This window comes from Mercenaria mercenaria, chromosome 14 (assembly GCF_021730395.1).
Source record: "Mercenaria mercenaria strain notata chromosome 14, MADL_Memer_1, whole genome shotgun sequence".
NCBI classification, from domain to species: Eukaryota; Metazoa; Mollusca; class Bivalvia; order Venerida; family Veneridae; genus Mercenaria; species Mercenaria mercenaria.
The window spans coordinates 48,891,327-48,910,578 of NC_069374.1; the positions used below are offsets into that span (position 1 = coordinate 48,891,327).

General features: G+C 36.5%; 1 protein-coding gene across 3 annotated transcripts; it reads left to right on the forward strand.

Moving 5' to 3' along the window:
• The first annotated feature begins 2,960 nt into the window (after positions 1-2,960).
• On the forward strand, positions 2,961-19,115 carry LOC123527523 (uncharacterized). 3 transcript variants are annotated; one of them, XM_045307036.2, is made up of 4 exons: positions 2,961-3,094; positions 6,143-6,320; positions 17,110-17,527; positions 18,405-19,115. In XM_045307036.2, the coding sequence occupies exons 1-4, from the start codon at positions 3,057-3,059 to the stop codon at positions 18,665-18,667; spliced, it is 897 nt and encodes a 298-aa protein (XP_045162971.2). In that variant the 5' UTR covers positions 2,961-3,056; the 3' UTR covers positions 18,668-19,115. The 3 variants fall into 3 exon arrangements, with proteins under 3 accessions (XP_045162971.2, XP_045162968.2, XP_045162969.2); XM_045307033.2 differs by having other exon boundaries at positions 3,080-3,213; XM_045307034.2 differs by lacking the exon at positions 2,961-3,094 and adding an exon at positions 3,373-3,556.
• Positions 19,116-19,252: the final 137 nt, after the last annotated feature.

Below are 19,252 nucleotides of genomic sequence, written 5' to 3' on the forward strand. Positions count from 1 at the left end.
ACAGCACAATCAGGTAAGTAATCTGGAACGTGGGTGGTGGCGGAGGGGGTGGAGCGGGGCGGGGCGGGCAGTGCAACATAACATGTTGATAAATATTCAAGGCAGGTTTCAAAATTAAAACAAAAATAAAGAAAATAATTTACTGGGGGTTGTATTACTTGGGCAATCTGATTAAAACTTAACATGTCGCATTTCCCTGTAGTGGTGAACGTGTACATCAAGTTTTATCTAAATAGTCCAACCCATTTCCTAGATATGGCACCAGACAGAATGCACGGAAAGACGGACGAACAACGCCAAAACTATATCCCTCCGCCTTCGATGGGGGATAATTATGCGATTAGTCATATGCACTGTTGAAACGACGCCTATAATGTAATAAAATTTTAAACATATATTTCGATTAATACAAAACATGATACTTTCTCTGTGGTGAGGTTAGAGTGTTAACGCATTCAAGCATTTTATATCTGTATTTTACGATAATATTATGACCTGCACAATCATTAGACTTAAATTGTAAACATTGTTGTATTACGTGTACCCCATAATATTTTTCAATTACTAACCTTAATCTTACAATACAATAGTTTTATCATTTTTCTTTGTTTTGATATATATAATGTAGGTATTCGCGTTTTGGCCCAAATCCACAATCGTAAATAAAACAATTTTTCTACATGTATGTTTAAATAACAATTACTGCATTTTACTGAAATAAGATATCCTTAAACATTGAACAGAAACTATTAATCACTGGGTACAAGGGTTGACCGGAATGTTTATCATCGTCATACATCCTTTAAATAATTACCTATTTCCCGTATTAAAGCGACCGCTTCGTATCGTTTCGAAAAAAAAAATGTTTGAATTTGTTCATATGGTATATGGTATGATTAACTCCGTAATAAGACTATAGTTCAGAAAGCAACCAGGCAAATTTGTAGCAGATTCGGTTTGACTGAGTTTATTTATTTGAGGTAGTGAACTGTGCTGCGCGCCTTCAGCACAGGCCCAAACAGAACTTTGTATCAATACTCGCTGTACAATCCTTAAACAGCTCTGAGCCAAACTATCGGGAGACCTTTAGCTACTGAACTTTAACAGGGTACAGCGCAACCACTGGAGCGAAAACCACTGGGAAGACAAAAACGGGTTTGTAATACAGGAATCGTTGACATCTTGGGGAAACGAGAGTAGCGTCGCATCAAAAGAGGTTGTTCTTTACAGTAGAGCGCCACCTTCTTCTAGAGCGCCGTTTCCCTAGAGGTTATTTTTACAGCAGAGTTCATCTCCCCACAGATAACTCTGTACAGAAGAGCGCCGCCTCTTTCAAATTATTTTTGTTTATAGTAGAGTGCATCTCCCCACAGGTAACTCTGTACAGAAGAGCACCGCCTCTCTAGAGGTTATTCTGTATACATGTACTTTAGTAGAGCGCCGCCTCTCCAGAGGTTATTCGGTATAGCAGAGCGCAGTCTCTCTAGAGGTAGAGGTAATTCTGTATAACAGATCGCTGCCTCTAGAGGTTATTCTGTAGAGTAGAGCGCTGTCTCCGTAGAGGTAATCCTGTATAGTAGTGCTCCACTTGTACCTGTAGAGGTAATTCTGTATATTAGAGCATCGCCTCTCTAGAGGTAATTCTGTGTGGGTAAGTTAACAATACACTTGAAAGATTAAGATTTGTGTGTTGCTCTGGAGATGTTTACGAGTCTCCGTACTGGTTAAAGACCAGTTTTGAGGACAATAGGACTGCAACTTTCCTTCCGTTATTTCGTCCGTCCGATCGAACTTTCGTGTTCGAATCTTACATATATCATCCATCAATTGGTTTTGATATTTAATTTATTCCATACAAATATTTCCTTTGACAAGACGACATGCCATGCGCAAAACTCGGACCCCGCGTTCAAAAGTCAATGTCACACGTGGCGGTCAAAGGTCAACATTGATTTCTTCCTTCGATTATCTATCAAGGGATGTTGATATGTCTTGGCACAATGTTTTCTCAAAATTGGAAGTGTCATGCTCAGTTTTAAGACCCCTAGCTTAGAGGTTAAGGTCGAAGTTAAGTTGGTGTTAGCAGAGTCTGTTTCGTGTATGGTCCAGAACTCTGCCACCCATAGAGAAAATTCGATATTTTTTGGCATAAATTTTCCCATTTGATAAAAAGACGACATGTCATGCGCAAACACCCAAGCCACCAGGTCAAAGGTCAAGGTCACACTGGAGATTAAAGGTCAATAGTTAGGAGTATTTTTGTTTAATATGAAGTAATTAAGTACACATTTTTATTTTTTCTCTCTCTATTATTTTGCCTCCAGTTCAAAAATGAAATGTTATTTAAATACTTTAGTATAATCAAAGGTGTACATGTATTAGCAGTCGACATTCATATGCAAACAATTCAAAGCGGTGTGAGTTATAACATCATATATAGGGCAATATTATGATATTATACATGCACAAGTGACAGATGTGCAGCTGATTTGATTACTCACCTTCCAGCACGGGACTTTGTATGACATTGCAATTCCTCATTCACATGTTTACTAAGGCTTAGATCTTCCTTTGTATTGCCCATGCTTTGAAAGGATAAAGAAGTTCCAACGCTTCAAGAACAATTCGGATTTTACATTTATTTTCATTCCCATTTTATCTTCCTTTATGTGTAATTTACAGTTTATATCAAGTCTTAAATATTAATCTGCGTACTAAAATTTTGTTTTTGTTTGGGTTAAGTCACATTGGCACAACTTGGGTTGTATGGCAAGTTTCCAGATTTTAATGGCGCAGGAAGACCAAAAGTGCCCGTCTGGGCATTATTTCAGCAAGACGGACCTATGGGTAGAACCGCGAACATTCCGTCCCCTACCTGGATGGCTGCCTCAAATAAAAGAATCACATATCCTTGGGGTGATGGACAAGTAATTTAAACTAAGCGACCTTATCAGTTCAAGGATGCCTGCAACCAAACACATTTCCCTCCATCTGTACATATGTGAAAGTATAGCTTTAATATTGTTCGATTTTTTGTAACATTAAATAAGTATGAAATGGATCAGTGGTCTTTATGTAGCTTGACTATTACCGGGTAAGTTAGTCATGTGATGCCTATGTATATTTAAAAAGGAAGTAATTATTTTAAAGAATTATGATTTTATAACAAATCGTGAAAATAAAGTTGGTAAAAATGATATAAAAACGACACAGGTAAATGTTTTCTTCTATTTTCACTTAAGGGTATTTCTAAGGCCAAGTTTTTTTTCTTCTCTTTCTTGTTGATGTTTAATAAATGTTATCCGTATTTTACGTTGGCCAATTGCCAGTGTACACATGTGTGAGAGGAAGAATATAGTCATTTTAATGCCTGATCATACAAGCTGTATTTCGGTTATGTTTAGGCGGTCTGTTGGCTCAGCCAGTATCTCAGGACTTTTTACTAGCGTATACTAGTACCAGCTTCTTCTCCACAACTAAAGGGGAACATCACATCTCGTCTCAAACACAACCAGTACAACGATTCGTGACTGTGATCTTTATATTCAAATTACAGGTTTGTTATCTTTTAAAATGTTCAATCTTTTTTTAAAAATCCTCAGTTTCGCGTACTGGATCTTTAAACAAGTTTGCGAAGTTTGTGAAGGCATAGAAAAAGATTAACAGGCAGTTCTTAAATATAGATATGTTGCTTTTCGGAGAGGGTGACAGGAAAATATTTCCCCCGGAAAAAATCAAAGTATGAGTATCAGATAGGTTTTGGACAACTTTTTTTTCTGGTAACCCGTTTTTCACGTGTGATTTTGTTCGGACCATATTCTTAAAGCATTTTTATGAATTTGAACGTATTTTTAACTTAATGTCACGATGCAGTTACAAAAAAAATGTTAAAAGTTGTATTTTCAGCCCTATAATAGTAAGCAGTAAATGCGCGTTTCATGAAATATAGTATGTACATGAACAGATTCTAACATAGAAAATACGCGATTGTTAATTTCGTTGCCATGGCAACACGTGTTGTTGTTATGGAAAACAACATGAACTTTGCAAAAACGGGATACTGCGATAACTTATTTTAGTACATGGCATTTATATTTTGACAGTAAATTTTGTTGTTTGGAAACAAATAGTAAAAAAAAAGGATATGACAAACGTGTACATGTTGATCCTGGGTTAACTTGAGAAGTACAGAAGATTTTTCCATGCTTGCCGAACTTTGTACATGTACAAAGTTGGAAACAATGTGGAGAGTCGTCGCCTTAATTTAATTCCACGTGTGTCTGTATATACATGTGTCTGTCTGTCTGTCTGTCTGTCTGTCTGTCAGTCATAAATGATGGATTCTGCCAAAACTTTTATAAAAGCCTTTTTCGTGACATGAACATTAAAAGAATAGATCTACATAGAATATGCATTACTGTATTTTTCTTTACACCCTATATGTGTCTATCCGTCTGTCACAAAAGTGTGGTATGATCAAAGTGAATTTTGTATATAATCATTCTACATTCTACCCCAACCACTGAGCTTAATAGATATTTTACTGATTATCATTATAAACAAATTTGTTGTCATAGTCTTAGCGGGGCTATGGTTAGCGTGCAAATTACAATTAGTTCACCCTTATCATACTGGTCACAATTGATTCTTCCTTTGCGACCAATAGATGTCCACATCTATGCAGTTTGATCAAGATCTGCAATGTTCGCCATTCATTAAGAATCGTTTCGGTAAGCACCCCTTTTTAACACTAAACGGTATAGTCCAGATTGAGAGATTGACAAGTACTACTACATTTTAGGCATGTTTCATCCAAAATATGGAATGAATCATGCCGCTATCTACCATGCAACTTGTTACTCGGTATAAAGTTAATTCTTTAACATTACATCCGGTTACCTACTTTATTCGTCTTTTCTGATCATTACTAATGTGTTTTGCTCATTTGCTCCTTAAAAAAAATCTTAGCTCTGAGGCCATTCATGAGTACTTCATGAACTCTATCATTTGTCGTCTGTGCACGGAGAACCTCACTATCCAAAACAGCCTATGGATATGGCGTCTGCTCCCTAATCTAAGGGTTATTCCAGGGCTTGATAACAAACATCTCATTCGCTCTAATTTATACAATCGATATATTATAAAGTACATGTAGTTTGTCTTTACGACCTAACATTATACATGTAAATAAGGTCAAGTATACAGGAAAGTCCACTTTAAACCGGAAACGCTGAATATCGTAAGCTCTAATTTCCCCGGTCATGAGTTTTCCCTCTTCTTACAGGCAAAATGAGCATGTCAAACTTGATTATAGTATTCATCACCACACGGCCAACTGTGCAGCGATACTGAGTTCAGTGGGGGGGGGGCGTTTTTACTAATATTATCTGCGTTTTTCTGATTGGAAATGTCCATGGGTACAGATCGTTACCTCCTATTCCATGGGAACGGATCTGTGCATTTAAGCAATTGTCTAGGAGTACAGTCTACGTTTTCCAATGTGTTTGGTTATTTATATCTTTAATTTTATTAAATAAAATATCGAATGAAATTATCAATATACTCCTAGACACTTCCTATCTTATTTGTAAACAATATGGCGGCTAGTTGATTGGGCTACTTTCCATACGCAATTTTATACATGCTTGATATAAATACAGATGCGGAATTGTAAAAGCAGTCTGTATGAAACAATTAACTTATAAACTGTATATAAGCTGTGCCATGAGAAAACCAACATAGTGGGTTTGCGACCAGCATGGATCCAGACCAGCCTGCGCATCCGCGCAGTCTGGTCAGGATCCATTCTGTTCGCTAACTGTTTTTTTTTAATTGCAATAGACTTTGAAAGCGAATAGCATGGATCCTGACCAGACTGCGCGGATGCGCAGGCTGGTCTGGATCCATGCTGGTCGCAAACCCACTATGTTGGTTTTCTCATGTCGCGGCTCAATTATAAGTGCTATATGTAAGAGGCATACCAACTGTGTTACTTCAGCGGTAATTTACAATACAGGAATAATCCTACTTTTTACTGTGTCCCGTTAGGGCCATCGTAACACATGTTCAGCTCGAAACAACGACAGAACTGCCCTAACGGGACACCGTACTAAATAATGTTTATTGGTCATTTATGTTATAGTTTGTACGAAGAACAAATGAAGATTATAAATCACATTGCACTGGTGGCTGGACTATGTGTATGTGTGGATGGACACGGGAGGCTAACACAACCCCCATCAAGATCCACAATGTGGAGGTTTGGGTATAATACTCCACACAACTACAATGACAACCAGCTTTTCTGTGGAGGATTTTCGGTAAGATTTTAGATACATATAAATCTCAGAAGTATGGCATTTCAACATGGCGAACCAAACATTTATACACAAATACGGACATAATTGTGTCTGTGCGCATGCGTAGATATTTTTACTGCCTTAATATTATTTATATGGGTCGATATGCCAACCTTTCACAATTAAATATTGAAAAATTCATTACTCTCATTCTGAACTGCAAATTGTAGCTTAAAATTCAGTGCATTTGTCAGATGAGAAAGTGTTCCTGGGTATTATTAGAAAATAAACAGGACTACAGTCTGATACAGTTCACTGTTAACCTTTATCATGCTGGACACGATTGATTCTGCCCTGTATAGTAGACGCAACTTGACCGCGATGGTTGACCTTAGGCTGATTATTCATATCGGTTATTTCATTATAGAAATCAAGGGTGTTTAGGGTAGCCGTGTATATTTATATGGAATTAGTTTGTATACAGTGCAGTATCAAAGTATATATACTTTCATTTGATCAATTAAAACTTTCCAGTACACTAATTTATATTTACACAAAATTATATTTCCTTTTTCTCGTGCAGCTCGTGTTTTACGTACACTCCTTTTCAATAATAGGTTGTGCCTCATTATGTATTATAATACAAAGGTCAACCATCGGGGTCAAGTTGCGTCCACTATACGTCCGTGCAGTCTGATCATGATCTGCACTGTTCGCTATTCAGTTTTGTTTGTTTTCTTTTATTAAGCACCCCTTTTAACAGTAATGATACTGTCCAAACTGAAAGATGGACAAGTTAATCATAGAAATTTAGCAAGAAAAAAGATAAGGTTTCTAAAATGCTGGACTTTGAGAGGATTTGATTTGATCCGCTATGTACACGTAAACTTGTAGCAGCTATAGACCAAATGGTGAACATTGTGATCTATGTTAATAGATGATCTCAGAACACGGTTCCGAGTTACCGGAGTAGTATCATTGGGAACGAATTCATATTATCAGCGGTCACTTTTCAAATTGCAATAATATCCTAGTCTGCAGCAGATTTTCCACCCGGCTTATATACTTTGCCAAACCATTTCGTAGGGTACCAGGCAAGGCCGAGTTCGATTATGTAATGAAGGTGAAACACGCATTTTACACATGGGTGAATTTCAGTTTAGCTACAGAGACGAAAAATAATCATACATTGTATTTTTTTAATCTACTCCGCAAGGATACGCTGATACGCTGACCAAAGGGTTCTTAGCACTTTGAAAACTAAGGATCAGACATAACTCAATTACGGTGCTCATTGACTTAAGGATAAATAATTTTAAAGGCGGTGGTCTAGTGGATAATGTGTCGGCCGCTCAGACGAGGGGTTGTGGGTTCGAGCCCCACTGGGGTCACAACTATTGCTTGATCCTCATATGACACCAGTACTGGTTTTTCCATGAAGCGAACTCAAGAGTGGTTAATATGCTTGAAGCTTTCATCACAATCGAGCTAAAGCAAATTAGTACTAGGTAAAGCATAGCAAAAGTTCCTTCTAGGGCACATCTACATATAAAATGATCATCTTGTAAAATTTTAATTGAAATGTCCAGGCCCGTAGCCAGAGGTAAAAAAATAGGGAGGCATTTGGTAGGGGGCCCGGGGGCATGCTCCCCTGGATTTTTTTTTTCGAGGGTGCCATTTCGTGCGTTTTTCTGCATTTCAAACATGTTTTTGTTACTTTTAAGATACCGATTTCGGAAAAAATAAATGACGTCAAAAAGATTCGCGTACATTTTAGTTAACATAGATCTACAGAAAAATAAGAGTTTTGAAATAGTCAACGTATTTGCGATTATTGTCACTCTAAAACGCTAATTTAAAGGCATATGGTCATGTTTGCTTGGTTCTTACATCTTCAGTTGAGTAAATGTATATATGTTCATGTTTAAACTTTTTAGCATGGCTCACGTGAAGAAGCAACACGGTTTATGCATATACAAATACAATACAGAAACGTAATACAAAATTAATGTACTTAGTACATAATACATTTTGTCAATCTTCTTAAAATAATATTACATTTTTGAAATTCAGCACTTGGATAAATAGTGCGTATCACATGTCAGATCTAAAAGATCAATGTTGTCATAAAGTTATACTTATGAGTTAATGAAAATCTAAAATGTCACACATTTATATAAAAAAAAGTATAAACGGGAAAATTCTATACTTACGAACAATTAATAAGTGTATCTGATATAAGTTCTTAACTTTTAAGTGACCATATATTTTTGACAGAAATCTTATAATAAAGTTTTGATATGCTGTACGTAGATCTATAGTCGTGACGTTTTAGAAATGATATGTTCAAAGGCGTGTTAAGAACAAAACCTCATGATTGCAAGACTTCAATCTGTTGTAGCAGTGATGTCAAAATGAATCAATTTAGAAAATATATCAACATTCAATCAGATAAGCGCCACGTTTTATTTAGGTATGCATAACATAAAACTTCTTTCGCAAGAACTGACAGCGACAGTGTAAGCTGGAATATAAACTAACGGGCGCATAGGTTGAGCGAAAACTATGCTATATACATGGCCGTAGCGGCTATTGAGGCAACCGAGGCACTTGCACTTGCCTCGGTCATTTTTCTGCCTCATTTGCCTCGGTAGTTTTTTTTTATTATCTTTAGTCTGCCTCAGCTGTATGAATTACCAGGCTTTCCGGTAGTGTCTAATCTAGGTTTAGTAATATGTGTCACATCCGATATAGCTCCCTTAGGATATAGCTCCTCGGGGAGCTATATTCGGGGCACCTTTTCGTATATATCTCCGTATATAGCTCCCTTACTTAGACTGGATCTATAAACGGAACACCTGTAGCTTTGTTCCGTATAATTATAGCTCCTCGGGGTTTTTATGCAACATGGACCACGTGGCTTATTTAGGACATTTCGTTATGTCGCATTTTTAAAGACCAGATAGTGTCAAGGCGGCCTCCGTGACCGAGTGGTTAAGGTCGCTGACTTCAAATCACTTGCCCCTCATCGATGTGGGTTCGAGCCTCACTCGGGGCGTTGAATTCTTTATGTGAGGAAGCAATCCAGCTGGCTTATGGTGGTTCTACCCAGGTGCTCGCCCGTGATGAAATAATGAACGGAGGGGCACCTGGGGTCTTCCTCCACCATTAAAGCTGGAAAAACGCCATATGACCTATCATGTGTCGGGGTAACGTTAAATCCAACAAAAGATAGTGTCAGATATTTCAAACATGACGCCTTTCTGATGTAAGGGTCATAACTAGTACTAAACCACTATTTGCCTGTCAACATTTCTGGACAGTCTTGGAAATAACTTCGGGGCAACTACCTTATTTCGCCAAGTCCGACAAAATAAACTAAAATCTTCAGGTACACCTAATTAACATTTGTTCCAAATTTGATAATTCTGTCACATACTACAGAAGAAGAGTGTCTGTCACAGTATGATCAAGTATGTATTTGGACTCCAGGTTATATTTGCTAGACCAGATACAAAATTTTAAACCCATGTTTCTAACTTAAATGGCCAGTTATTATTTTCTTGTACAGGTTGGCGATTCTTGGTCTAACTATATCCGTTTTCGGGACTGTGTACCTACGCACTCTCGCTCTCTAGCTCATACGTATGAATGCCACGAGAAATAAAATTTATAAATCCCCACCTGTCTCCAAAGTGGTGTGGAAAATCGTATCAAAATGACACTCTGCCAAATATTCATGTTTTTTATTACTCGAACAGTACTGTTATAGTACTTAAATTTTTCCATGTATAAGGAGTCATATTCGGGTTTGTCGTATACAGCTCCTCTGTCCCAAGGAGCTATATACGAAAACGTGTGCCGAATACAGCTCCCCGGGAACTATATCCGAAGGGAGCTATATGGGGTGTGACAAATATGTCTTCAATTTTCATTTTCGAATAGGTATGTTATATGACAACGGCGTAAAAACACGATACGACGTTATAATTATGTGGTATTTGTGAGATATTTCAGTATCATACTTCAGTTGGTGCGCGCATTTCAGATATCTTAATGCAAGTGGTCTCATATTATAGACATAGTACCCAAATTTCAAATTATGAAAAGCAATTGAAAAATTCATGTTTATTGCTTATATATAATATGCAAGACCAAAAAATCTTGAATTGATCATTTTGAGCATGTTGTTTTCCATGTAGCCGCTCCTGCAGACAGTCCTACCTATCAAGCTATTGATAATTATTGCGGGAATAACTTCTCTCAATGACGGAAAATTGTATGATATCAGGAAATGTTGTAAGTCTAATAAAATAAATTCAGATCGACTATTTATCTGAAATTTAGATATAATGTTATTCGAACCATATCATATATCATATATCAAAATAAGAAAAACTATTCAATATTTACAATGAAAATTAACATTACATTGAAATGACTTTTCACTAAGCTGTGACATACAGATGTATGGATGAATGCAAGGTAGGATTATTATCTGAGTCATTGAGTGTTGTGGTCTCTCAAGCAAGTTTGACTGTACTTAAAATTAAAAATCTAAGTATAGCACTGAAGGCTATGTCAGGCTGATATATTAAGATATCATTTCATGATTCAGACACGCAAGTAAAGAAAGGAAATTTTAACAATCTTCAAACGATTTACCAAATATAATACTAAATCAAGTTTTGCAGTCAAAAAAGTTACTCATTAAGTTACACTTGCATCGTAATCTAAACACGCTAAATGAAACAATATATACAATACTGTGGAAAAAATGATTTTTAAATGTATAAAGTGTAGTGAATGTCGCAAAGTAAGTTTTTATGCCTTTTTAGTTGTTTGGATCTCATTACATGGTAATATGGGCGTAAGTTGCAGTGTCATTGAATTTGTGAAATAAAATAGGAATAAAAAGCACCTGATAACTCCGTTCGAATAATAGAAACAGATGTCAGCCTCATACTGTAAATGAAATGGTTTAATGGAAGAGATTGCCTGAAGACAGCGTCTTGTAGAAATGTGAAATGCATTTATTATAATAGCTACTTTTATACCACGAAGAGTAGCGAAACAATTTTCCGATTTAAAATTTAAACCTCTTTCGGTCAGCAGTGTGGAGTCTAATTACACGCTTATACACTTACCATTGCTACATTACATACAATGTATTGTTCAAGATTGTAAGATAGTACACTATGTCTACCTCTCACATGTACATGTAATTACAGTGTTAAAACCAAGATGTTGTAAAAGTTGCCAATCGTTAGTTAAAATCTGATATAACTTAAGACCTAAAATTACATTAAAGCTCAATCTCGACCTTTCTCAGCTAGAACTGGGCACTGGCGCCAGATCAGAAAGAAAATGCCTCTGTACATGTTATACCCTACCCCTAGGTATTCTATAAGAACCATGGTCATGAAGGGGAAAATTTACTAACCCGTTTCAATCGCGCATTTCATACTTAAAACACGCAGTTCGGTAAATGTGTACTATGGATATCAAACAAGTTGTAATTTATCTTCCATTGTGTACCGGTCACATTTCTTCAATACATTTTATCTTAGAAAAACAACGCGTAGTTTATAGTTATTTCAACGTTACACAAAAAACTTGCTTGAAGTTCCGTTCTAGATTACAGTATAGAACAAGTCGAAAGATTTCCTGCGGCCAGAAGTTATACAGACCAAAAATTGTTGATAATAACTTATGGGTGAATAACGTACTTGTTTTGTTTTTTAATATACCATTACGCTTTAATGTAAAAAATATTACTCCATTCTACATGATGTACAAGTAGATATATGAACTATGTATTTCTTAATTCTGAAAGTTATTGTTTTGAGCAAAAATAACTATATTTCCCTTTCATGTATAACATAACTTTTAGCTCAACTGGTCGCATTCCTTGACTATTTGAATACTTTACTAGAGCTTTCACAAATGTGATTCATGCCTTCACCTGGACTTGCTTGACAACACAGGACCATAATCTAGGAAACTGAAGAGCAATTAATATATAAACCCTTATGCACAACAAGGTATCAATATTGATCATTGCTGAAAGTTTGAATAAATTATATGAAATACTGAATGAGGAATTCAGGTCACAAACATTTCTCTATATATCATATAGAGTGCTAGCTATATTGCAAAAACGGCGTCCCATAAATGCGATAAGCCAATCGCATATCGGTAAAAAGTCACGTGAAATCACCCAGTCCCCATGTGCTATACTACTTGTTGCATTCCAATATACCTGCGGCCAGGCCGCAGGTAAAAAGTGGAAACTCCACAGGTTGCTGAACACAACAAAAACGAAAATGTTGCAGGCTCGGTTTGATTGAGCCTGTTCATGGACGGTAGTGGAAATGCATGCTACCGTCCACGCCCTCTAGCCCCGAGTTTAGCAGAACTCAACATTTACACATGCTAAAAGTACAAAAAAACAATTTACAAAACCATTCTGATTGGCTGTTGTGAAAATGTATGTCAATCGTCATTTTACTACACGTGTTCGCTAAAATGTGAAAATGCAGCATAAATGTGCAAAATGAATAAAATAAACAGAACAGATGCAGACCAATGTACCATTTCAAATTAAAGATCATATACAAGATGAATTTCATTCATCATTTCCAGGTTTAGTGTAAAATTGTAATTTTTTTTTTAATTCTGTTTTTGTTTGTTTACATTTCGCCAAACATGTGCACACTGCCGTGATCGGATGTTCATTAGGGTCGGTCAAGCAAGGGTTTTCTGTAATGTTGACGAAAGCATAAAATATGTTGATAATCTCAGCAATATGGAATATTGAGACAAGGTGATTGGTGCACGATGGAAGATAAATTATCGCTTGTTCAATATACTAGGTACCCATTCACCGAACTGCGCGTTTAAGTTGAGAAATTTACGATTGAAACAGGTTAGTATATTTTCCCGTTCATGACCATGCATGGTTCTTATAGAATACCTAGGGGTAGGGCATAACATGTACAGAGGCATTTTCTTTCTGATCTGGCGCACCAGTGGAACTGGGCTTAATTCTATCAAATATCGAAAGAAGCAATAAAACAGATCAGGCCAGGGTATGAGGCTAGTGCTAATGTCTGCGCATATATTAGTAAACTGTATTTTTGTAGATTTATCAGACCTCGACGTTTCAGTCGTTCAGTTAAGACGTTCCACTTTTTAATGAAATTTATTAGCAAGTGCAGTGAGTGATAAAACACTTCTGTTGCATATGCATATCTGAAACTCTGGGATACGGTCAAAATAAATGTTTTATATTTGCTTAATGCAGATTTTGGTACTCCTAGTCCTACAGCTTAGTAAATATTTCACAACTGTAATTCATTTAATAATTTCTACTGTAGACCTTTATTTCACTGTAAATGTTCATTTTGCTTAAATGTAGATGATACCATACTGGTTAATACCAACACAAGTTTTACCAGTATTACAAGAAATGGATGTCAGGTTAACAGAATTTGATATCCTTTCATCGTCGTTTTATGATTCAGACACGCCAGAAAAGAAAATTTAGTATTATTTTCAAAAGATTTATAAGATATAATACTGAATCAAGTTACCGATCAAAAAATCAAAATAACAGTATCATATGTTATCAGATAAATTTGCGTCATAATCTAGACGCCGCTAAATGCAAAAAGAGTAACTAAAATACTATGAAATAGATGATGAAACCGCTTTCAAATGTAAATAGCGAAATGCATACCCATAAGGTAAGATTTTTGTTTAGTTGCTCGGATCTCATCACTTGGTAATATGGGCATAAGTTGCAGTGTCATTGCATTTGTAAAACAAAATGAGAGAAAATCAGTGCTCCTAATAACTGCGTTCGAATAATATAGACAGAAAGAAACCATAATACTGTAAATGTAAGGTAATTCAAAAATAGCAGGAAAAAACAGTGTATTATACCAATGAGAGACGTTTTTAGCTACTTTTATTCCAAAGAGCGTGACAGCATAAGTTTCCAGTCAAATTTAGAATTTAAATGATATAGCAAAACCCTTTCGGTCAGATGTGTTGAGCCTAATGGTAACTTCTTGTTACACGTTTACCCTTACCATGAATTGCTTCAAAATTGTACTCGTGAGTATTTTATACGAATAAAAATTTATATATTTATCATACTAGAAAAATTATATTCGTCTAGTACACTTTAAGTCTTACAGCTTTAACTACATTTGTATATCCATAGGCCCCATGTGGTATTGGGACGATATGTGTATTAAAAGAATTGGAACCACTGCCTTACCCTTGCATGATCGTAAGAGGCGACTAATAGGGTCTTAACTCTTGGTTTTGCTGTAACTCTTTGATTCAAGCAGGTATGCAAATTTTGATTCCATACCTCATTTTTTTATTTCAATGTAAATGAGATGTAAAACCAAAATTTGTAGTCCTGTTTGGCGCCATATAACCTATACTGTGTTGGTGCGCCGTAAAGCCGAAAACAAAATATTTTGTTTGTTTGTTTTGGGTTTAACGCCGTTTTTCAACAGTATTTCAGTTATGCAACGGGGGCAGTTAACCTAACCAGTGTTCCTGGATTCTGTAACAGTACAAACCTGTTCTCCGCAAGTAACTGCCAACTGCCAATCAGAGGTGGAGGACTAATGATTTCAGACACAATGTCGTTTATCAAATAGTCACGGAGAACACACGCCCCGCCCGAGGATCGAACTCGCGACCCCGCGATCCGTAGACCGACGCTCTACCTACTGAGCTAAGCGGACGGGTTGAAAAAAAAATTATAGTGCCTGTCTAAAACAAATTATGTCAAACATTGTTGATACTAGTTTAAACTTTGATCTGCCCTATTCAGTTTCAAATAAGCTCCAGTATTGTAGTATCACCCGAAGTGTTGCCCATAAGTATATCGAAACAATGTCTTAGTATTTATTATTCGGCACAATAGAATAGTTGGTTTGCGAAGCTTCTTGACTGGCTACTTAATAATTAATACCTTAAGTGACCGCTAAAGCAAAATGTACTGTACGTCTATCACAGTTCAACATAAATGTCCTTTATATGTGATAAAATAGGCCTGTTAAACCAACCAAATAGCTATTTCTAAACATTCACAAGGACTGCATTTTTCATTCGTGAAACATTCGGATCCCGAATTAGTATTCGCATCCCTCCCTTCGTCATTTCGTTCTTGGGCACTTATAGCCGGAGCAATGATTTACGAAACCTCGGGATCGGGAGGTAGGGGCACTAGAAAAGTTTACATACCTACGTTTTCTAGCTACTTTATGTCTAATTTCCTACAATATAAATCGTTTTTCTCAAACCTAATTTATTTCAAAGTATGGTTAAGATTCAAAATAAATCGATGAATTTGTTGGTGCCAAAAGCAAAATCATTTGAAACTTAATGATTTATCATTATAGTTTTATATGTATTTCATTTTTATCAAAATATCATTGGTGGAGAACGGCGCAGTTTATTTTCATTTATTTTGAAGAATATTAAGCGCGAAATTCTTGTTGAAGTAGACGATAGGTAGAACATGTGGTATCGTGAGCAATTGATGGAACTCCATTTATGCTGTAATCATTAATTAATATGGATTTGAATGTTCAGCATTTCAACCTAATGAAGTTTGATTTTAATTTCACGCAGCAAACAATTTGTTAAAACGCATTTTGCTCTTATCGGCCTCTGTGACGAGTTATACTGATATCCAGTCTTTGTAGCAACATCCTTGTCATTGTATGAAAGAAGATTTTTTTTATAGAAAACTAATGTCCTTTTCAGCATGAGAGCAACATTAGACGGAACTTTGATTTTAGGGAAAACTGTTTGAACATTTTTATATTTAATTTTACTCGTATGAGATAAATCAGTAGCTCCATCAAGAAGAATATTATAGACATACACCTCTCAAAAAGTAAGTCCTGTGTTGCATCCGAGACCTCCATCGCAAGAGAGACATTACAAACGAACCATAAATCGGTATTAGTACCCGGGGTAGATCGCGGAGTGAAAGGGTAATTTTTCTCTTTAATATAAAAACAGCGCAACAAAGTGTGTTTTTCATATCATATATCCTATTTTAGGGGGAGCACCCACAAACCCTCCTGTGGAGGAGGGTGGGACACAACCTTCCTAATTAATGCAAATCTATCGACAAGGATGCCACTGGGGGCATCAAGCGTTTATTGAACGCAGCTCCTTGTTTCTTATAATCTTGGCAGAAAAACAGGGAGGCACCGGCCTCCCTGTGCCTCAGTGTAGCTACGGGCCTGATGTCTGTTTTAAATATTGGTCATCAGTGTGTGGAACCCCAGAATTGGACGCAAGGATAAAACCTTATTGACATATATCTGCTTTATTTATTTCTGTTTAATCAAAGAGCTATAATTTACTTCTTTGATTTAACATCCTAATGTAGTTATTTGACGCGCTAACAGTCCTCACATACAACAAACTTAGTGGTCATTGATCAAGTAATTCATGGCTATAATTTAGTAGTATCTGTCCGAAATCTCGTGAATGTGACATCGAAATAGGGTTTGTTTTCACATCTTCTTGGAAAAGCACAGACATGTCAAGGAAAAAAAAGACCACTGATAGTATTCTTAAAATAGAATTCAAAATGGTAGCCACATATGCGCGCGTTATCATTTAGTTTTCACATAAATTATGTAATTATGTTACTTAAAAAAAGAACAAATGACTTCTTATTAGGTAACCTAATATTGTTTTAAAATGGAAGAGTTTGACTGTTAATTTGACAGTTTCTTTTGCAAATTCATGGGTATATTCACAGGTTCAATGGAATCAAAATGGCGGAAAATGCGGAGTTTGTGGGGACAACATCAAAGATAAAATTCGCGAAAACGAGGCACCGGATGGCAAGTACGCAACTGGTACAATTGTTGCTAAATATGAAGTCGGCCAAATGATGGAAATCAAAGTCCATATCACTGCCAACCATAAAGGTTGGTTCGAGTACAGACTTTGTCGTAACGACAACTCTAGAGCGGCCGTAACACAAGATTGTTTTGATCAGAATCTTCTCGCAGACGAGAGCGGTGCCACAAGATTTACCATAACCTCCTCTATGTTTCATATTTCCCATTGGGTCAAGCTGCCTGACGGTTTAAGCTGCAGCGCATGTGTTCTCCAGTGGAAATACAATACCGGAAACAGCTGGGGTAAAGATGAAAAGGGCAAAGGTTGCATTGGTAAGTTTGTTTTTATTTATAAAAAAATGTACAAAGTACAACACGATTTGTTTTGGTCGCCACTGTTAGTTTGATAGTTTATTAGATATTACAATTTCCTGAGTAGAACGCAATTAAAATGGCATACCTCTCAGGAGATACAAGAAGCTTGAAGCTTTGATTATATGCACCTGATAGATCTGCTGCCATGCTCAAATAATGTCTTTTATTATACACCTATATAAATTCTGTAAAAAAGTCGGCTTGTATTTAACAATTAAATATGAACAGACAGACAAAAATTCCGTATTGTACCTTTTAAATTCCGTATTGTACCTTCCGTATTGTATGCTGCCGGACTATTTTCCTTAATATGCATGACCCGACACATTTCTATAAATAGCGCACATAAAAACTTCACTAAGTTCCATTTAATATCGATAAACATTGAAGATTTCGTTCAAGAACAAAACAAGAATCAAAATGGTAAAGGTATATAATAAAAGGGTCATTATAACAGTAGCTGGATCTGGGACTTTGTATTCGGTTCTCGTGGATTTTGCAAGGTCGGATCACACTCGGCGCATGCGCGCCTCGTGAGATCCGATCTGGTAAAATCCACTCGAGCCGAATACTGTATCCCAGATCAAGCTACTGTTATAATAACCCTATTATATATAGTTAATAACATTTGAAATTGTGTATTAAAATTCAGTTGAATGGACTGCAGTTATCTCAATTAGTAAAATTAAGAGACACTTTGACTCCTTTAAGTGTAATGTATATTTAAGAATTTGAAGTCCCGAAAATGCAGTCAGTACTTTTAAAGGCAGTCGCTGATGACAATTATTTTTAAGCTCACTTGTTGACCAAACTGCTTCGCTCAATATATTTGTAGGATGTGGACCACAAGAACAGTTTTATGGTTGCGCAGATATTGCGATCGGAGCAGACGATATTGAAATTCCGGCACCAAACGGCGATGTCGTCGTGCCTGACGGTGATGTAGACGAGAGAGAAGAAATAGATAAAACAGACGAATACAACAGTAATGGAGAATGCATGTGTAAATGCGCCCTGACGTCAGGGGCTATGAACATATCAATAATTTCCGGCACATTATGTTGGATCATTGTACAAGCACTGTACATTGCACTGTAAAAAGATCATTTAGAAAAAATGCAAAAGTTGCTGAGTGTCAAAATTAACTTTGAATACTTTTTTAGCATCGCCTGTACTCTCCTAGACTTTGTCCCTGTACTCAGATCTATAGACGTCGAACCATTTCTAGTAACTGCGCCTTTCAAAAGGGACTAGCCTAAAAGGAAAATGAAGTAAATTCCACTCCTATTTTGTTTCTGTTCTTGCAAAATCGGACCCGCGGACAGCGGTTAAGCAGTAAGACACTATATATTTTTTTCCGAAGTTATAGATCTACCTGATTTCATTCGCTTCACCTAAGTTTCATCTTTTTACATTCAGTCGCTCGGCGGAGTAACGATTTTCAATGGCCGATAGACGTGAGATCTTGTCTGTATTATGTGTAAAACTGTTAAATTATCATTTGCTATGAAATACTATGTAGATGATTAAACAAGTTTAAACCAAACGAGTATTAAACTCTAGCACAGAGTTACATCCGCGTATCAGTGTTGGGTGGATATACTTACTTACTTACTTATGTTCAATTAGGATCCATCCGCCCGTAAGGGCACAGTATAGCATTTTTAGCTATGTAGAGTATAG

Coding starts and splice junctions, on each gene's coding strand:
- LOC123527523 (XM_045307036.2), top strand. CDS start 3,057: ATGGATCAGTGGTCTTTATGTAGCTTGACTATTACCGG. Junction 3,095..6,142: donor TGTAGCTTGACTATTACCGG/GTAAGTTAGTCA, acceptor TTTATGTTATAG/TTTGTACGAAGAACAAATGA. Junction 6,321..17,109: donor TTTTCTGTGGAGGATTTTCG/GTAAGATTTTAG, acceptor GTATATTCACAG/GTTCAATGGAATCAAAATGG.